The sequence below is a fragment of the Oryx dammah genome, unplaced genomic scaffold (assembly GCF_014754425.2).
Source record: "Oryx dammah isolate SB20612 unplaced genomic scaffold, SCBI_Odam_1.1 HiC_scaffold_20, whole genome shotgun sequence".
NCBI classification, from domain to species: domain Eukaryota; kingdom Metazoa; phylum Chordata; class Mammalia; order Artiodactyla; family Bovidae; genus Oryx; species Oryx dammah.
In genome coordinates, this window is record NW_024070204.1 from 43,033,989 (window position 1) to 43,055,705 (window position 21,717).

At 37.9% G+C, this 21,717-nt stretch overlaps 1 protein-coding gene across 1 annotated transcript in view; it reads left to right on the forward strand.

Moving 5' to 3' along the window:
* The window catches only part of PARP8 (poly(ADP-ribose) polymerase family member 8), a 195,653-nt gene that overhangs the window by 171,459 nt on the left and 2,477 nt on the right, over positions 1-21,717 (forward strand). The window contains exons 19-26 of the mRNA XM_040262467.1: positions 2,256-2,323; positions 3,997-4,045; positions 5,105-5,217; positions 5,439-5,511; positions 7,160-7,229; positions 10,763-10,836; positions 12,162-12,231; positions 13,087-13,171. Coding sequence (XP_040118401.1) covers positions 2,256-2,323; positions 3,997-4,045; positions 5,105-5,217; positions 5,439-5,511; positions 7,160-7,229; positions 10,763-10,836; positions 12,162-12,231; positions 13,087-13,171 — 602 coding nt within the window. The remainder of the gene's footprint in view (positions 1-2,255; positions 2,324-3,996; positions 4,046-5,104; positions 5,218-5,438; positions 5,512-7,159; positions 7,230-10,762; positions 10,837-12,161; positions 12,232-13,086; positions 13,172-21,717) is intronic.

The window sequence follows — 21,717 nt, forward strand, 5'->3', positions numbered from 1 at the left end:
CTTATTGAATTATTGAGGCCTTTCTGCTGCCAAAGACTTGGAGAAAAGTTTAAGGCTCATCATTATAAGTAGAAATTAATAACCTGTAATTGACAACAACACGCATTGTGGGTTCAGTTTGCATATGGTGCTTTCAAGGCTTGCATTGCCCTAGAGGCCCTTGCAGGTTTATACTAAGTGTTACTCTCAGTTATTGGCTTTCTCTGGGGAAGGAATAGTGATTTCTCCAGTCTTGGGGCCCGCAAAGCTTCTGTGCCACGCCCCCCTGCCCCCACCATCACATCTACTCCATTTGCAGATGTCCTGACAAAGTACATTTTTATATTCCCAAATTTTATTCTTAATTCTTGTGATACTTATTTATGAAGTCAAATATTCATTCATTCAACAAATAGTAGGTGTCAGACAATGGTAAATAGATCTTTTATTTTTTTTTTTTTTAATTTATTTATTTATTTTTAATTTTTATTTTACAATTCTGTATTGGTTTTGGCATAGATTGACATGAATCCACCACAGGTGTACATGTGTTCCCAAACATGAGCCCCCCTCCCACCCCCTTCCCCACAACATCTCTCTGGGTCATCCCCGCGCGTCAGCCCCAAGCGTGTCATATCCTGCATCAGACATAGACTGGCATTTCGATTCTTACATGATATTATACATGTTTCAATGCCATTCTCCCAAATCATCACACCCTCTCCCTCTCCCTCTGAGTCCAAAAGTCCGCTATACACATCTGTGTCTTTTTTGCTGTCCTGCACACAGGGTCATCATTGCCATCTTCCTAAATTCCATATATATGTGTTAGTATACTGTATTGGTGTTTTTCTTTCTGGCTCACTTCACTCTGTAAGTAAATAGATCTTTTAATTCACAAGTTACATCATTTGCTTAAAAGCCATCATTCTTTCTAGCAGTTTTTCTATGCCCTTTCTACATTATCCAAATTCCTTTTCAAACAAAAGGAATTATTTGTATTATTTGTATAAGGAAAAAAAAACAATCAAAGCATTTCCACCGAGGGGGAAGAAAGAACCTACTGCAGTATCTTACCCATGATTATACGCTTTTAGTTGCCAAAGACTTTGGTATGGAGTATTTGTACTGTACCATAGATCCAGATCATTCTTGGTTTTAAGAATAGCTGCAAACTCTGTCTCTGGGATCAGCTCTGTTCCAAGAATTGCCTCCTTTATTCTGGGTCATGTGTAAGCTATTTTAATAGGAGGCAATGGAGATGCTTGAGTGTCATCTTGGGAGGTTGGAGGCCCACGTGGTATAATTTCCTCATCAGTGACGTGGCTTGTGATCTTGGGCAAGTTGCTTGATGCCTCAGTTTCTTCTCTGCTGAGATGGTAAAGAGTAAAGCTGCATCCTCCTTCAGCATACACCTCATAAGGATGCTATTAGGTTTTATTGCATCAGATGCTTTAAACCTCTCCAAATAAATATAACATTATACTGTCCTATTTTCTAGAATGTACTGCCCTATAGATGAGACCTAAATTGCCACAAACAGATTGCCTTTCATTTTATGAAAAGGTTAATTGTCTGGGTGAATTCCATCAATACTTTTAAAAGAAGGAGTTGTCTTATGTACATCTTGTCCAGATTTTTCATGGAATGATCTACCCAGTGTCAGTACCCTCAGACAGGAGCACGATTATAGCTATTACAAGTTTTGCTTTAATGTCAGTTAAAAGTTAAAAATGTCAAAGAGAGATCATACACCTGTAAAGGTGGCAAGACAGATTTAATCAAGTCCTGCGTTAGAGGACAGAGATTGGCAGTGTGAGCTGAGGTCACCTCTGAGTGAAACAAGAAGACCAAGGTTTCTAAGGTGAAAACAAAGAGGGAACAGAAAGGGGCTACAGAGAAGTGAAAATAAGGGACTTTGGGGAACTAGAAAATTCCACAGGAGGTACCTTTTGTGTTTCGGCAGCACTGGGTTTTCTTGAGCAAAGATTCAGCAGGAGTCTAGGGACTTGGCCCAGTGCATGGGAGCCAGGTTGAAATTTGATTTAAGCCTTTTATCCAAATGTTCTGGCAAGTCCTTTGTGCAGTGTGGAAAGTCAGAGTTCATGTCATCTTGGGGAGAAGCAACTAGGGTAATGGTCGTTGTTATCATGTCACAACCACAAGTCTTCATGTTTAACTGGATTAGACATACCTGGTCAAGGTGATTTTCCTTTTGCAAAAAAAAGTAAAATAATTTAAGAAAAATCAAGGAGCATAATGACTTTTTTTTCCAGGCACCATATCTGGAAATCAAGAAGCAGATGGATAAACAAGACCCCCTTGCTCATCCCTTACTGCAATGGTATAAAATTTAGTTTTCCTCTTAATGAAAACAACCTCATTTTCTATTGCCTGCTTTAAGGCAGGGGGGGTGGAGACCTGCAATGCTACAGTTCCTCAATCCTATGAGGACTGGTGATTTTATAGTCCAAGAGTCCTTAATGACTTTCACTTTAATTAAAACTTGTACATCACAAGGGGAAGAAAATGCTGTCATATGCAATACACGGATATACTGGGTAGTTGACTCTACAGATTTAAAAAATTTGACTATATTACATGGTGAAGCCGTTTTGGCTCATTTAATTTTCTAGTTAACTAAGTGATCAAACTGTTTCAAACATTTACTGAAAATCTTTCTTAAATGTATGTTTTGTATAATTTGCTCCCATAACGAAGAGAGTATAAATTTGATAAACTCTTGTTTTGATGACTACAGAGGAAGTTCTGTTTCAGAGAAAGTCTGGTGAGGGCCAAGGCGTTAGCTCAGCATGGATACTAGAAGAAGAGTTAGACTAAGAATAGTTGAGAAGTGGGTTGAGCATTCATCTTGCTCTACAACACTTACCTCAAGTAATTTACCCTCTGATTTCTCATCTGCAAAAAAACACAATAGCATCTACTCACCGTATCTTCGAGGGTTTTAGGTACGTCTCTTTTAAATCACTGACAACTAAAGGCTGTGGGATTCATCATGATTATCACGCAATAAGACAAATGTGAAGACTATACGAGATTGATCTGAATGAGTACTTATTCTATGCTAAAACCAGGAAGTTTTTAAAAAAATATGTAAAGATTAGGAAAGGAGAAAGACTGGCTACTCATGAGCATAATTAGTTAACTTTCACTTACAGAACCTTACAAAACATATTAAATTTATTCTAGTAAAATCATGACAAAAATTAGGTTTTACAAGTCTTTCTTCTTTGTACCTTTCATAATCTATCATTAAAATTCTGATGAGTAAAACAACACATAGTTGTTTCTTTTTTAACCTTTCAAATTCTCACTCTGTCATATTCAGAATGAAGACAAACATCTCAAACATCCAGTCTTTCTTTTTATTCCTAAAGTCAGCTTGATTTTTCACTTTTAATTATTTGTGATCATTTCCTTGAACTTGTTAGTCACTCTTCTTTCAAGCAGAGGGAAATTTACCAACATGTTTTACAATTAGTTTAGTTATGATTTTCTATGCTGACAAGTATAAAGCAATTAGTTCTGTCAAATACCTGAAGTTTTGATTTTTTTCAACTTCATTGTCTTACATATGGTTAATAACATTTTGTATATAAACCACTGTATGTGTCAGTGCAAAGATGCTTAAATATTTATAGAAAGGAAAAAGATCTCCATGAAAACTCATGCTTAGTTAGACATTGTAGAGAAGAGCAGAGAAAGCAGATTGTGATTCAAGTTCTAATCTTAGATTGTGGTTATTAAAAGTTATATCTCTTAAGTTTTAAAGAGCTACTTCTTTGTTTTCTCAGATTAAAATATTATCTTTTTAAAAATTACATCAGCTCTTTAAATTGTTTCAGAAAGTGAAGCAGAATGATGTAATTAGATAAAATTATTACTCAATTTATGTCACAGCAAACATAAGTTTTAATCACTTACCAACTAAGGAAAAAAACTTTAAATATATGTGGTATATATTTGTGACTGATGGATTATTTTAATTAATTTCAGGGTTATTTCAAGTAATAGGTCACATATTGTGAAACTGCCAGTTAACAGGGTAAGTTGTTTCCTCACATATACAATCAGAAATGGGAGGGCTATTTATTGGTTCTGATTTTTTTAGGCAGCCTGTCCAGGAAATTGAAGGAAACTCAGGCTAAGCCTAATTCTTTGAAATGACATATGTGCTCCAGTTCCAAGTTTTTCCAAGAAACCAAATTCAATTTCAGGCTGCTGCCCTGAGCTTTTAAGTAACCAAGTCAATATGAAATCATTTAGTTATTCCACATGTGATAGAAAGAACATTATCTAGAGATTGTGTGCTTTTTATCATTGTCAGTTGAATGCTGGCACAGCTTCACTTTTCTATATCAGAGGAGATACTGACTCCAGATATCTTACTTATGGGCTTAATGTGCTTACAAATTAAAAAAGAAAAAAAGCTAATGCAGTCTGATTTCAGTTCTGGTCATTACCCAGGAGCAGTAGCTAAAATCTTAGGTCTGTCTGTCATCTCTGAATCTCTTAACTATGAGATTCCTATATGTTAGATTCCTATATAAGTACATATAATCTTAGGTGGAACAGCAGCAGTTAGAAATTTGTGTCAAGCAGTGTATCAAGCAGCTAATTCAAGAGAGTCTGTTTTACTTTTTTTCTATGAACAAAGGGGAAAACTATAATTTGAGTGTTGGCAATTTCTGATTTTACAAATATATGCAAATAAAGCATAATGATGATAATTTTTGCAATTCTAAAATCTTGAACTAACTTTTCTGCTTAGCAAACTCAGATATTTCCCCAAATGGTTTGTGATACTTAGGGAATTCAGTAATAAAAGTCTCAAAAAGAAATGTAATTAGGAAGACAGATCTGCTTGAATGTGATTACATAGCATATTCCAAAGCTAAATATAAATGACTTTGGATTGTCTGTCTCCTATTCCTTTTCCATTAGCCTAAAGAATTGTCCTTCATATCAGTAATTCCATGTGATTTATCACTTATACAGGGGTTTTGTTAAATGAATGATCCTGTTAATATAAATTATTACAGTTTGAAAATAGACAAAATGTTAAATTTGATATGTTTTCCTGTGCCCTAATTTTAAACGGCAGCAACTGAAGTTCATGCATACACCCCATCAGTTCCTTCTTCTCAGCAGTCCACCAGCCAAAGAATCCAATTTTAGAGCTGCTAAAAAACTCTTCGGAAGCACCTTTGCATTTCAGTGAGTATGGCTTACTGTTGAGGGGTGTGAGTTCCCTGCCTAGTCTTCCATAAATGTGGGGGGAGGAAAGCATCCTCTTTTAGTAGTTGGTTGTTAGCATAGGACAGTCACTACATGATACTTGACTAGGAAGCTCACCACCGTGGCTTGTTATATTGCAGCCCCATTAAAACGCCGTTGACTTCTGATTTTGCTTTTCCTGCTCTTTCCCTGTGTTTTAGTGGCTCACACATTGAAAACTGGCACTCCATCTTGAGGAATGGTCTCGTTGTTGCTTCCAATACACGACTGCAGGTACATTTTCTGAATGCTTTGACGTGATCTCATAATTCTTTAGTATGGGAGTTCAGTAAGCAGTCCTGGTGTTATGTTTTACTCACAAAAGGGTGAAGCACATGCGCTTTAAAAAATCACATTGACTTTCTAATGGACATTCATAATTTTCACAAAGTAAAGCAGAATTCATCTATAGACAACATAGGGATGAAAAGAAAAAGAAAATTGAGTTTCCCTATGAGAAATAGTAAAATCACTTTAAACTTAATTAGAAAAAAAAAAAAAAAAAACCTGATGCTGGGAAAGATTGAGGGCAGGAGGAAAAGGGGGAGACAGTGGATAAGATGGTTGGATAGCATCGCCAACTCAACAGACATGAGTTTGAGCAAACTCTGGGAGATAGTGAAGGACAGGGAAGCCTGGCATACTGCAGGCCATTGGGTCGCAAAGAGTCAGACACAACTTAGTGACTAAACAACAATGACAAGAAAAAGATGATCCCCAAAAAGGTAAAAACCTTTCAAGAATTCTCTCTGCCAATCCAACACACATTTGTTGAGCACTATCTCACTGTGAATACTTCAACAGAAGAAAAAGTGGGGCTAAGAATAAACAAAGTGGAGAAGTGGAGATTGGAGACTGAAGAGCCATAGGCTGTCTGCCTTTCAAGCTCCAGGGCAGCTCATGAGCAGGATTTAGTGGGTGTGGTCCTCACCTTTATGCCCTTCATCTCCAGCATCCCACCCCACTCATTTTTATCTGATGATGGAACAGGAACAGGAATGTGGCTCAGTCGTGTCCGACTCTTTGTGACCCCATGGACTGTAGCCTACCAGGCTCTCTGTCCACGGGATTTTCCAGGCAGTAGTACTGGAGTGGATTGCCATTTCCTTCTCCAGCGGATCTTCCTGACCCCGGGATCGAACCCAGATCTCTCACACTGTAGACAGATGCTTTACCGTCTGAGCCACCAGAGAAGTCCCTCATGATGTAAGGAGGTCAGGAAATGAGATCCTCAACCCAGTTACCAGTACAAAATTACAAACTCTGATGACAATTGGGATGATGCAATTAAATATAAATGCCCATAAATACAAATTGATTGAATTAATATTTGGTGCACAATAAAAAGGGTATGAGGGCCTTAGAACATGGAAGTAATATTAGAGAATTTTAATTGTTCTGAGTAGTACACTAATCAGAATTTCAGTTAATAAAGCATTCTGTAACTTGAAAATTTTGAAGGAGAAGAATGGGGTGACAGTGTTGTATAATGAAAATCTGAATAGGATATTTTATTGATACACAAATAGGTGAGTCCTAATCAGCCTTCTGTCACATATGTTTCAGCCTGTTTTCAGTGTTTTAGAGCCATTAACATACTACTCCAGTACATTATACTAAGTGACTCTCTGTCATTGATAGAATGGAAAATCTTTTCTAAGGATTTTATTCCTTGGCTTTCATTTTCCATATATCAACGCATTCTTAATTTTAAGGACAAAGATATTAGTACTCTTTTTAAATTCCAAATAGACCTTGGAATAAAGACTTTAACGTTTTCTAAGAGCTAAGTGTTTCAGCATGAGATGATGGTCCTCTCGTGAAATATTAACATTTAAAACCATGAACTGACAGCTTCCTTTCCTACCTCTTTCCATTTTAGCTCCACGGTGCAATGTATGGAAGTGGAATCTATCTTAGTCCAATGTCAAGCATATCATTTGGTTACTCAGGTAAGCTTGCATTCCATTCTAACCTCAAATTTATTAGGGTATTGCTGTTGTATATTCCAGGTGGTGGTGGTGGTTTAGTCACTAAGTCATCTCTGACTCTTACAACCCCAGGGACTGTAGCCTGACGGGTTCCCTTGTCCATGGGATTCTCCAGGCAAGAATAGTGGAGTGGGTTGTCATTTCCTTCTCTTTAACCCAGGAATCAAACCCAGGTCTCTTGCATTGCAGGCAGACTCTTTACCAACTGAGCCATACAACCTTTTTATCAAGTGAACAAAGCTTATTTGATGAATTTGTATTAAATTCATTCGATAAGTGTCACAAATAAAAACAAAGCTCACATGCCAAGATTTACAATATTTCCCCTAGTGTATAATGTGGAATATATGTTTTGTTAATTTCAAAAATTGACAAATTTTAATGTTACTTTTAATTTTCAATCATTTCTATTTTTATTCCATCTACATGAAACATTGATAATATAGTATGTACAAAGTATTATGGAGAGAACTGTAAAGTTTATATACAAATTAATCCACTATCATTGAATGTAATTCTGTACCATGCCAACTTCTTACCTTTGGGTCATTATGTTGTTGTTCAGTTGCTCAGTCATGTCCAACTCTTTGCGACCCCATGGACTGCAGCACGCCAGGCTTCTCTGTCTTTCACTGTCTCCTGGAGTTTGTTCAAATTCATGTCCATTGAACTGGGTTGTATTATTATATATCCCATAAAAAAGTTGTAAATGATATGAAAAACTTAGGTTTAGAAAGACACCCTCAAAACCATACTACTTGTTGACAATTTGTTGTTAATATTTTGGTGAGATTGTTTTAATTTTGGAATAAATTGAAAGCATGTGCTAAGGAGGAGCCTCATGAATTCAAAATATGGCAAGAATGATGACCAAATTGTTAGCATCTGTAATCTTTAGGTAGTAAAAATTTGGGGTGTTTTTTCTTTGGAATATTTCACTTTGATCATTTTTTTTTTTAGAACAAAAATGTATTGTTTAAATATAAAGTAGTTTTGCTCTTTGTTTAGAAAGATGATAATGATAACCCTGTATGCAAGACAGCAAAAGAGACACAGATGTATAGAACAGTCTTTTGGACTCTGTGGGAGAGGGCAAGAGTGGGATGATTTGGGAGAATAGCATTGAAACATGTATAATATCATATGTGAAACGAATTGCCAGACCAGGGTCGATGCATGATACAGGATGCTCGGGGCTGGTGCACTGGGATGACCCAGAGGGATGGTATGGGAGGGAGGTGGGAGGGGGGTTCAGGTTGGGGAACACGTGTACACCCGTGGAGAATTCATGTTGATGTATGGCAAAACCAATACAATATTGTAAAGTAATTAGCCTCCAAAAAAAAAAAAAAAGAAAAGAAATTGAAACTACACAGAATGGTATAAAATAACAGATGAAAATTTTTCCTCCTTTCCTACAGTCTCAGTGTTGAGTGCATTTCCTTTCAGACTTTTAATAGACTGCATATATATAGCTGGTTTTGCTTATGTGCTTGTGTGTGTGTATGTGGTTACATGATTCCATTAAACAACTTCAGGAGATGTTGTTCATGAGGTGCCTGTATGGTAAGTCTCAAGATCATCATGTTATAGGAAAGGAGACTTAGAGAGGTCTGATAACTAGGGGAGCATTAACCAGGCTCACTTCTCCGGTTCCTTTGTCCAAGTTCCTACTCTTTCAGCCTCAGCATCTGATTTCTCAGAGTTCTATCCTGACCTTTTCCAGAGTACATGTCCTAAGAGGACATGTATGCCTGTTATGACTCAGCGTCAAATGTCACGTGGTGCCACTTCCCATATACAGATACTGGTCAGAGCAGTCACAAGGCCCTCCAGATTCAAGGGCTGGGGAATTAGACTCCATTTCCTGATGAAAAAGCAGCGAAGTCACATAGTTGAAAAGCATATTGTTGAGAAATATTGTTGCAGTGATCTTTGAAAATACGGCATGCCCAAATAACACTAGGAAAATAAATATCAGAAGAGTAAGATAGTATAGGAAAGAAAATAATATAGTTCAGTGGAGACGATGATTCAAGTCAGCTTAAGTCAGACTCTAAATCTTACTAAACCAGAACATAATAAAAAAGTAATATAAAACCAGTTTTAATAAATAAATGCAACCTCAGCATAGATAAGAAAAACACAACAAATCACCAAGTGCTGCGATTTTCTGCTTTATATCCTGGTGTACAGACTCTTTAGACGGGTTCATGGAAAGGTTTGTGGGGGATACAAATGAATGTGAAATTTGTCTGTGTGAATGTGCATCTACGTGGAAAGAGGATCCATAGCTTTCATCCAATTCTTTAAGTGTCCTTGATCTGAAAAGAAAAAGTAAGAACCTCTACCATAAGTTCAAGTACCTCCATACTTGATTTTGAAGGCTGCAGGTACAGGAGGTAGAGAGCAGACCAGTGTCTGCATATAATAGCCTCTGTGTTTCCTTCAGATAGGACTTCCCTGGTGACTCAGGTGGTAAAGAATCTGCCTGCATTGCAGGAGACCTGGGTTTGATCCCTAGGTTGCAAAGATCCCCTGGAGAAGGGAATGGCTACGCACTCCAGTATTCTTGCCTGGAGATTCCCATGGACAGAGGAGCCTGGAGGGCTACAGTCCATGGGGTTGCAAAGAATCAAACATGACTGAGCGACTAATACACTTTCACTTCCCTCAGAACTGCCTCTGAAACCTTAGGCCTGTTTCTCAACTTGACTCCATCTACGTCTGCATCTTTGGGGGAATGTCTACTTTGGAAAATGCTTACATCACACCATTTGCAATTTGGCTTTACCCATTTTCATTAAGCCTTTTATTGAAACAGCAACAAACAGGTGTCTCAACTTCAGGATAGTAGATGAGGATTTTTTTTTTTTAAGTATAGCTACAAATCTACCTATTCTAAACAGATAGGAATTTTATTTCTATTTTGTCTGAAATATTTCACAGTAAAAAAGCCATGGAGTTAACAGAGTCTGGTAAGATTTGTGAATATGATAGACAAAAAGACTTAGTTTTCCTTTATTAGGAGGAATAGTACATTCTATAGGTATTGAGCATATATCAGCAACTCATGAAGTGGCAGTATTAATATTTTTTAAAAATCATTTCTATTTCCCACCTCTTATCTATTTTCTCATCACCAGATGATAAGAATGAAAGTTTGGTCCTAAAAGCCTTTTAAAATTAAGTTTTAAAAAGTTTCTGATTATATCAACTTTATGCAAGAGGTGAGCCTATCCTTCTTTTCAACACAAAGAAAAACAAACTGTATTTTCCACTTTGTAACTTGACCAGAACTTCCAAACCCAGTGACTTTCCACCCTCCTTGCTCAGGGCGCAGTGGCTGATCCTTCAGGAGCCCTTTGTGACCGTCTGTGGCTTGATGCTGTCAAGCCTTTGCCTAAAGTGGAACTTGGCAGTGTAGATGGATTGTATTTTGAGCTACATCATACAGCTTTGTCCCTAAATTATTACTTTGCTAATGTTTTTAGGGATGAACAAGAAGCAGAAGGTGTCAGCCAAGGATGAGCCAGCTTCAAGCAGTAAAAACAGCAATGCATCACAGGTATTATAGCAACTTGGGTGACTGTCTCTGATGGGTGAACTCTAGCGCCCTTAGCCAGCAAGATTTTGATAAATACTCAGGTTTTTAAATCTGCAAAATTATTTTAGGCGTTGCTCATACAGAAACAAAACTCACCCTAAAATATAATCATCCAGATGCCTTTATTCAATCAGTATGCAGCAAATATTTATTGAGCTTCTACTAAAATGCTGGACATCTCCTAGTCATTGAGCTATAGTGATAATCTACAATGGACAAATCCTCTTGAAACCTGCATTCTACTGAGTGGATATAAGTAAATTAAATATGGGACTTCCTGATGGTCCAGTGGTTAGGAATTTACCTTCTTAATGCAGGGGTTGAGGGTTCAGTCCCTAGTCAAGGAACTAAGATCCCACATACCTACGGACCAAAAAACCAAAACATAAAGCAGAAATAATATTGTAACAAATTCAATAAATACTTTTAAAAACATCCACATCCAGGAAAACTTTAATAAATTAATTAAATATTTATTTTAGTAAAATGTTAGATGGTGGTAAATCTTCTGGATAAAAATCAGGAAAAGAGGATGCTGAATGCTATGGGTTGAAGATGGAACTCGAATGAATGTTAAATGGGATGATAGGGAAAGAATGCTCTGAGAAGGTTCTAGTTGAGTCAAGACCTATAAGTGATGAGTGCATGAGCCCTGTGGCTTTCTGGAGGAAAGAACATTACAGGCATAGAGAAGAGCAAGCACAAATCCCTTGTTGTTTCAGAGAAAACAAGCATTCTGGACAAAGTAAAATCCATCTGGTAAATAATGTGACTTTAGATTTTTAAAAAAAAATAGTGTAGCTAAGCTAATATCTGAAAACAAAAACAAACCCCCAGATTTTCTTCATGAGATGTTTCTGAAACCTCTGTGGCTTAATGTGTTATAAGAATGGGTTGATTTTGAATAGTTAGGTGATCTAGAAAAATTCATTGTGATGTTTGAAAAGATAATGCAGCTTTGTTTCCCTCTAGAGATGCTAGACTTCAAGTAAAACTAAATTTGAGTTCTGATTCTGTGTTGTGGCTACTGAACTTTAAGTATTTTCAGGTCACTTATTTCGAAAGTGATTTAATTATGATTATGTACAGAAATTAAGTGATCTAACAAATATAGATTGACATTAAGAGAGAACTCAAGGATATTACTGCTAGTTGAGAAAGGCCATTTTTTAAAACTCTGGTGCTATCTTAGTGACGATTACTTTTTAATGATGATCTTTTCACTTGAGTGACTGTTCCATTTTTACTCTAATTTTTTCTAATTTTTGAATTCTTTTGGAATTTAGTCACAGAAGAAAGGACAGCAATCCCAGTTCCTGCAAAGCCGTAACTTAAAATGCATAGCCTTATGTGAAGGTAAGTTGAAAGTTTTATAATCCCCATAGCATTTATTCTCAATCTTACCAGTATTTAAGAATGTAAGTGTGTTTACAAAATGCTCATAATGGACTAGTGAAAGCTTTGTTCCTTATGACCATCTTGAAGAGCATAGATGGAAAATACAACAGAGATCATAAAGGTTAAAACAAAGAGCAGAACTGGCAAGATTTCAAACAGTGCTATATTTTATTCTTGGCAGCTATCTCAGAAGAGTAATTATCTCTTTCTGATCAAGTATTGTTCATCTCTGTTGTTCATCTGTACCCCTTCCTCTTTATGTTGGTGTCTGAATGTATAATACCATGAAAAATCTGAAAGATGAACTGAGCACTGAGTAGATAACCCAGGAGGTCTTTCTTGTTCCTACCCTGAAATTATTCTTTTCTGAACTTGGGATAGAAAATTGATAGGTGATTTACAATATCATATACTTTTCTTTGTTCTTGCTTTAAAATCTGACTTTGGCTAAAAGTTCAGTTTTTCTTCTTCTGTTGTGAGTTTTGGTAACCACTGGTAACTGTCTTTTAGGTTTTTCAACATTTGATAGTTGTAGAGGATGCTAGGTTGCCTTCTACCTAGTTCCCAAGTCAAGACCTGTTTGCCATCATAAATACAAAGTGATTGCCTTCCTATTGTTATGCTAAGTGTGTTCCAAATATAAAATTGCTACTTGGCATTTCACTGTTTTTATTTACATTTTTTGATAGTTTAATAAGATGAAACATTTTTCATATGTTAATTGGTACATGCAGTTTTGCTTTTGGATTTCTAAGAAAAGGGATATAGTAATTTAGAATAAAACAGTTCTTTAATTTTATCTTCCCTTGACAGTGATCACCTCACCTGACCTGCACAAACATGGAGAGATATGGGTTGTCCCAAATACTGATCATGTCTGCACAAGATTCTTTTTTGTGTAAGTATAAAGGCTTAAAATCCTACGTTACTGTCTTCTCCATAAATGAGGTAATAGTGACTACATTATTGTTTGGTCACTTAAGCTGCTAAAATATAACAAGTATTTTCTCATGGACTTCCCTGGTAGCTCAGACAGTAAAACGTCTGCCTACAAGGCAGAAGACCCGGGTTCAGTCCCTGGGTCGGGAAGATCCTCTGGAGAAGGAAATGGCAACCCATTCCAGGACTTTTGCCTGGAAAATCCCATGGACCGAGGAGCGTGGTAGGCTACAGTCCATGGGGTCGCAAAGAGTTGGACCTGACCGACTGACGTCACTTTCTTTCACTTTCTCATCAGGGCTTCCCTAGTGGCTCAGGCGGTAAAGAATCCACCTGCAACGCAGGAGACCTGGGTTCGATCTCTTGAGTCGAGAAGATCCCCTAGAGGAAGGCATGGCAACCCACCACAGTATTCTTGCCTGGAGAATCCCCATAGACAGAGGAGCCAAGAAGGCTTACAGTAGATGGGGTTGCAAAGAGCCAGGCACAACTGAGCAACTAAGCACAGCACAGCATTTTCTCATCAAATTAATGTTTTTGTTTTATTTTAATAAGCTGTGAAAAACATGGATGTTTAAAAGCCATTAGCTTAGAAGATTTGAAGCAAAACATAGTCTCTTTAACCCCTGTATATGTATGTATTGTGTTGTTGTTTGGTTGCTAAGTCACGTCTGACTCTTTTGGGACCCCATGGACTTCCGTCCGCCAGGCTCCTCTGTCCATGGAATTTTCCAGACAAGAATACTGGAGTGGGTTGCCATTTCCTCCTCCAGGTGATCTTCCCGACCCAGAGATCAAACCCACATCTCCTGCATTGGCAGGCAGGTTCTTCAGCATTAAGCCACCGGGGAAGGCCCCATATGTATGCATACGTGTGTATATAAGTGTACACATATACATACATACAGATCTTATACGTATCTAGGTAGATATGCACATTAGAATACTTACAAAAGTGTGGTTGCTGAGAAATCATAGGTAGGACAATAACCTGGATCTAGTAGCACCAGAGCTGTTATACATCCTCCAGTCCCTAAAGACAAGAAGAGAAAGCAGTTATGAGAACCTGTTAGGAGAGTCATTTCTAGTTAATTGTGGCTCCATGAAAGGAGTCATGGCCATCAATTCAGAGATGTAAGCAGTCCAGGGGGCCCTTGTGGGGTGGAACCAAGCAAAACCTTGATGTTGCCCTCCTGCCAGTGCCCTGCTGGCACACCCCATTGGCCAAACTCTATCGGAAACTAGAGGGCAAGGGAAATTATTGATCAAGTCCATACGGGCATACGGTCAGCCTCCTGGGGCAAAAGGCAAGGTAGAGAAGGGTGTTCTACGGCTCTGGAGGCTCCCAGGAAAGCATCTGCTTTTTAAGGTTATAATTCAGATGAAGTTATAGCACAGCACAGGTCTCTTGTGAAAGGCAGTCACTGAATATTTTTTTTCCTTTCATCTTTCTTGCTCATATTGTTTCTTATTCATTGTGAGAAGATTGACTTTCTAAAAGACACCTCCAATCACAGAGTTTTTCAGTGAGTGTGAGCTGGAAATTTTGATGGAATAGTAACTCCAGAGTCCTTTTCTTAGCCTGTCACTAATTAGTTAATCTATTCCTTTTAGTGTTCTGTGTGCTAAGTTGCTTCAGTTGTGTCCAACTCTTTGCGATCCCATTGACTGTAGCCTGCCAGGCTCCTCTGTCCATGATTCTCCAGGCAAGAATACTGGAGTGGGTTGCCATTCCCTTCTCCAGGAGATCTCCACCCAGAGATTGAACTGTGTCTCCTGTATTGTCAGACAGGTTCTTTACCACTAGCACCACCTGGGAAGCCCCATTTAGTGTTATGCTAAAATTCAAATTTGTTGAGCTAAATAAACAACTTTAGATATGGAAGTGCTCAGAAGTAGTACTATTTCTTTGCAGTTTTACACAAATTATATCTAAACTAAATCAGTAGGGCACATGTGTGGATATTGACTGGAGAGAAGGATTTCTGTATTTCATAAGAAAAAAATGAGGAAAGACCATCTGAAGACAGGAGAAGAAAATATTTTCAGTATCCTCAGATATTTTCCAAATAATACAGAGGGGAAAATTCTATTAAGGTAATGATTTTCATTTCGTTATAAACACAAATGAGATTTCATCCTTCATCCCTCAGGAGAGAACAGACTAATTAAGGAAAATTGATAAGATTCAAAACACATAAAAAGGAAAATCCATTCACTAATGAATGTACATTCTAATTACAACCATCAGTTTCTTTCTTTATAAAAGATATAATCACAGACTTCTACTAGTGATGTGCCTCCCTAGTGAGCGGTAGCATCTAGGAAAAAAATAAATTGAGGAGAAAAAATGAGTTTTCACGGATATTCTGTAATCAGACAGAAACTAAATTTCTGTTCTTATTTTATTTATTTATTTTACACATTGTGTGATTTCTAGTTAGGAACTTTTCCTGATGATGAGGACATAAAGTAGTGAATTATAATAAATTCCATGCTAATCTGATTTCCAGAATGAAGGAGAGACTAAAACAGCTGTGTGATATTCTAATCATATTCTTCCCAAGAAGTAAACAATAGCAGAGAATGAGGGGGAAATGGAAGAAATTTCAGGGATTAGGGCATCAGAAAAAATTTAAAGTAAAATTTAAAGGACAATATCAGATAGGGAAAACAGAAGAATAAGGTGTTTGAAAAAAATTTTGTTAGAAAATTCCAAAAATGAATAAACTTAACCAAATATATATGCTTCAGGCAAAATGTAGTAATTCAGATTTTAAGAACAGGTTCCAGCCAGTTTTGAGTGTCTAGGAATTGATCAAGCTAAAGCTTGATTTTGTTACTGATCTTGAGACTCATGTGCACAAAGACATTAATGTCAATATATAGAAAGCAGGCAGCTGTTTTTAAAGGGCCAGAATTTGGGCTTAAACAGGGGATGTGAAAACCACATTGTGCTCTGGTCATATACAACAAAAATGTTTATTTCACAGTAAATGGGGATTTTAAAGCTGGAGAGGAAAACTTAGTATTGATATTTTCTGTAAATGGGAATAAATAATAAAATCCAAGAGAAGGCAATTGATTGGGTGCCTCTAGAGCCATGGGCACCCCATGCTACACTACCCCCATCGCTGCCATAGTGAAAACTTGTAGAAATGGGAGTGTATCTTCTCCCTCAGCAAGGATACTTTAAGAACTGCCAGGTTTTTGTATCTTTCTATCTGATGTTACAACCTAAATGTTTAATGCTTCCATGGTTCTTTGATTTAGAGCAGGAAGATTTGCAAATGAACTGTTATTGTATTTTCTTTGTCATATCGATATAAGGTATATATTTTCAAAACATTTCAAGATGTTCAGAAATTTAAGAGCAGGAAGGACAAAATAAAACAGACCATCTGCAGAAAAGAGATGTGGGATGTTTTCAGTTTCTGGAGTGAAGCAGGTATCTCTGCTAAATTTCAGAAATTCCTATCTAAATCTACTTTTTAAGGTCTAGCTCAAATACCACCTCTTTCATGAAGCTCCTAACAAAAATTAACCTCTCTTCCTGGTATTCCTACAGCTGAGTGCAGAACTTACATTTAAATTCAGTTTATTCGTTGTGTCTGACTCTTTCACGAGGCTAGATGTTAACTCTTAAAGGGCAGAACTCCTATGGTGGTTTTGTTTTGTTTTCACTGCCCTGCATGCCCTGAATCAGCTTGCCTGGTATATGATACACAGCTTCTTTTCAGTAAATTTTTAATGAACAAAAAGCCGGGGCGGGGGAGGGGGGCACGTCACAAAAAGGAAAATATTTTGAAATATGAATCATTTTTATTTTAGGTCAGAGTTTGAAATATATCTTAAAAAGGTAGCTATAAGAGAAGTTTATGAAATAAGAACTCTAGAATGGCTATTTTGAGAAATAAGAGATACATTGCACCATGATTTTGCAAAAAATACACAGTGTTTAAATGGGAACATAGCAAGGAGACAGCTTATTTATGAAGTTTCAGTCATGGCTCAGTGACATAAGCTGTGTGACATAAACTGATACGATCTGAGAGCTTTGCTTTGTCCCCACTCTGTAATAAATCCAATTTCTCTGTCTCTAACCCAGATCTCTTTCCAAGATTGAAACTGCCACATCACTCCCCTACTTAAAAGTCTTTGATAGCTGCTTACTGTTTATAAGATGAAGTCCAGTCTCCTTTATAAAGGGAACCGACTCCTTAATGCTTTGTTCTTTTTTTCAACACCACTGTGTTGAAGGAGGAAGAGATGCCCAGCTGCATGGCCCATCATTTTCCGCTGGCCGCTGTTTCACACCTGGGATGTTACGCTGTGCAACCTGACCTGTATGCTGCGATTTCTGCACTCCATGCTGTTCTTCTTTCCTTTCTTCATTAAGCTTGGATCCTCTCTTTCATTCTTTTCCCTATTGCCTATCTCTTCAATATTGTCTGTCTAATTCCCACTGCTCTTTTAAATCTTAGTGTATATATTCCCTCCTCCCAGAAACTTCTCTTGATGCCTTTGTGCTGCTCCTTTTTGTTACTGTATAACACCTTGGATGTGTTTCTGTGATTGGATTGTTCTTTTTATGTATTGTCTCCTCCATTACTACTCTGTATGCCTCTTGAGATTGGGGACTACATAGCTCACTAGCATAGTGCTTGGCAGATAAGTAGGAATGAATGAAATGCCAATTTTATAACTGCTTGCTGGATATTTCCCTCCCCTCCAAAGTCGACTAATTTTCAAATCATTATGTACAAAGTGGACCCTGTTATTGCTAAATCCCCTAGCTGCTTTCACAACTTCCTGCATCTCTGCAGTCAGTTCATACATCAAGGAGACTTGGAACCTGAGCTGTAGCTTTCAGTTTCTTTTTCCTTGCTTGCTAGTCATCAGTTCCCAAGAACATCTTTTCATGATTTTCTTCTGTAAACACATTTGTTTCCATGTATATCGTAAACTCCCTGCAGTACACCAGAAGATTGCTAGTTATTTTCCATGCTTCTGCTTTCTTCATTGCTCCTAACTTATTTTTTATACTGCCAGATTATAAAAAAATGTTGCCATTATTACACTAGTGGTACCTGTTCAGTGTACAGAAACTGAAATCAAAAGCAAGTTAAAAGAGAGACAGTCACCCACCATATTCCCCCCTTAGAGTTAACAACGGTTAATAAGATCATACAATTTATACCACATTATTTTTCCAAAAGGAGAGTTTGATTATTCCTTGCTCATGAAGGCTAATAGTTATTAACAACAACAAAAAAAGCATTCTGCAACATAGCACCCATCTGACTTGACTTCAGTTATCCATATAAACCACTCATTGAATAAAATTATTTTCCAAGCCATTCCTTGAAAAAACTTGGAATTGTTTTTCCCATTCACTGTGCTTTTGCTCAGTCAGTACCAGTGCTTGGCCTTCTCACCAATTCAGCCTTTAGTCAATCTTTCCAGGCTTAACTATATGGTCTTTTCCATGGGGCCTTTCCCGGTGTCCCAGTCAGAGAGGATATCTGTCTTTACTGTGAGTTCTGCTTGCCCTTTCTTTGTTCACCCAGGCTGCCTTGTCCTCCAGTTAATTGCATAACTCTATTATCTCCCCTAGTAAAATGCAAATTCTGTCTGTGTTTGGGAATCTCATGTCTTGTGCAGAAACACTTAATACATATTGAATGAAAGCAATGACAAAAGACTGAATGTTCTAACTTAATCAAGAAATTGCAACATGGGCTGTGAAGTAGACAGTGCACTTACAGCATCAGATTTCTTACAGGAACTTTGGAGACGTGCTGAATGTCTCAGTTCACAGGGAATCTCTCCTCTCTGCAGCTAATGAAAAGCAGTACTGCCATTTCTGATTTCCAGATTTAGGAAATCCGAAAACACATGTATGTGTACCAATCTTAAAACTGTCCCAAAGCTGCTATGGGCTTCCCAGGTGGCGCCAGTGGTAAAGAGTCCTGCCAATGCAGCGAGAGACCCAGATTTGATCTCTGGGTCAGGAAGATCACCTGGAGAAGGAAATGGCAACCCATCCCGGTATCCTTGCGTGGAGAATCCCATAGACGGAGGAGCCTGGCTGGCCATAGTCCATGGAGTCGCCAAGAGTTGCCCACACTTGAGCAACCAACACTTTCATACTTTTTATATCACTAATAACATAAGTTAATTTTTGTCTTCTTGCAGATAATTTCATATTTCCTTCTTCAGAAACCCCCACTCAAGTGTATCACTTCCCTGTTGATATCATTCTTGCTCTATTTCTTTTTAAAATTTTGTTGCTTTCTAGACGTAAGTAAACTTCAGTTTTATGTTAACAACTTAGTGTTTGTCTACAATAATAATAACTGCAAAATAGTCTATGTGCTATATTATAGTAAATGCTCTAATGCCATTAGTAATTCATGTATCTAAGCCCTGCTAGTTGACTAATTCAAATGGTAGTTGGGTTTTCCTTTATTATTATATATGCTTCATAGTTTCAGACATCCAAATGCCTTTGATCAATTTCATCTGTCAGCCCTCAACTGTTGTACTTCCTGTGGGCTTCACAGACAATGGAAAAATAAGCATTTTTCTTGATACTTTCAGCTCAATTTCTCATTCTTGCTCTCTGTTCTCTTCTCCTCTATGTTCTTCCTCTAAATTATTAGAGTTTATTTAAAGAATGTGAGTCTCACCTCCTCTCCATAACGTCAAAGGCTTTTCGAGTGTCAGTGAATGTGTATTTGGGTACAGAAAACTCTTCCATCTGAATGGAAAATGGAGTGAGGGGAGAGTGATGGGGCATGACTGGAGAGGAAGTTTATGTTTGGATTACAAAGCAGCCTAGTGTGAATGGCAGTGACAGTGGATTTTGTTTTACATGTGAAGCGAAGGCCATTTGCATCACTCTAGCAGGGCAGAGAATAGTCTTGTAGAAGAGATGGTGGGGATAAGTGTACAGCTAGGAAGACTTGTCACAATGTTTATACAATAGTCTAGATCAGCGTTTCTCACTACAGAAAGAAATGTATTTGACATTGTGACCAGGGAAAGAACAATCTTTCTTTGATTGGTACTTACTGCCCTTCTCTATTCTAATTTCATTGAAAAATGCTCTTTGCGACCCCATGAATCGCAGCACGCCAGGCCTCCCTGTCCATCACCAACTCCCGGAGTTCACTCACACTCACGTCCATCGAGTCCGTGATGCCATTCAGCCATCTCATCTTCTGTCGTCCCCTTCTCCTCCTGCCCCCAACCCCTCCCAGCATCGGAGTCTTTTCCAATGAGTCAACTCTTCGCATGAGGTGGCCAAAGTACTGGAGTTTCAGCTTTAACATCATTCCTTCCAAAGAAATCCCAGGGTTGATCTCCTTCAGAATGGACTGGTTGGATCTCCTTGCAGTCCAAGGGACTCTCAAGAGTCTTCTCCAACACCACACTTCAAAAGCATCAATTCTTTGGTGCTCAGCCTTCTTCACAGTCCAACTCTCACATCCATACATGACCACAGGAAAAACCATAGCCTTGACTAGACGGACCTTAGTCAGCAAAGTAATGTCTCTGCTTTTGAATATGCTATCTAGGTTGGTCATCACTTTTCTTCCAAGGAGTAAGTGTCTTTTAATTTCATGGCTGCAGTCACCATCTGCAGTGATTTTGGAGCCCAAAAAAATAGTCTGACACTGTTTCCACTGTTTCCCCATCTATTTCCCATGAAGTGATGGGACCGGATGCCATGATCTTCGTTTTCTGAATGTTGAGCTTTAAGCCAACTTTTTCGCTCTCCTCTTTCACTTTCATCAAGAGGCTTTTTAGTTCCTCTTCACTTTCTGCCATAAGGGTGGTGTCATCTGCATATCTGAGGTTATTGATATTTCTCCTGGCAATCTTGATTCCAGCTTGTGTTTCTTCCAGTCCAGCATTTCTCATGATGTACTCTGCATAGAAGTTAAATAAGCAGGGTGACAATATACAGCCTTGATGCACTCCTTTTCCTATTTGGAACCAGTCTGTTGTTCCATGTCCAGTTCTAACTGTTGCTTCCTGACCTGCATACAGATTTCCCAAGAATAGCCAAGAAGAGATAAGAAAGCCTTCTTCAGTGATCAATGCAAAGAAATAGAGGAAAACAACAGAATGGGAAAGACTAGAGATCTCTTCAAGAAAATCAGAGATACCAAGGGAACATTTCATGCAAAAATGGGCTTAATAAAGGACAGAAATGGTATGGACCTAACAGAAGCAGAAGATATTAAGAAGAAGTGGCAAGAATACACAGAAGAACTGTACAAAAAAGATCTTCATGACCCACATAATCACGATAGTGAGATCACTCATCTGGAGCCAGACATCCTGGAATGTAAAGTCAAGTGGACCTTAGAAAGCATCACTATGAACAAAGCTAGTGTGGGTGATGGAATTCCAATTGAGCTATTTCAAATCCTGAAAGATGATGCTGTGAGAGTGCTGCACTCAATATGCCAGCAAATTTGGAAAACTCAGCAG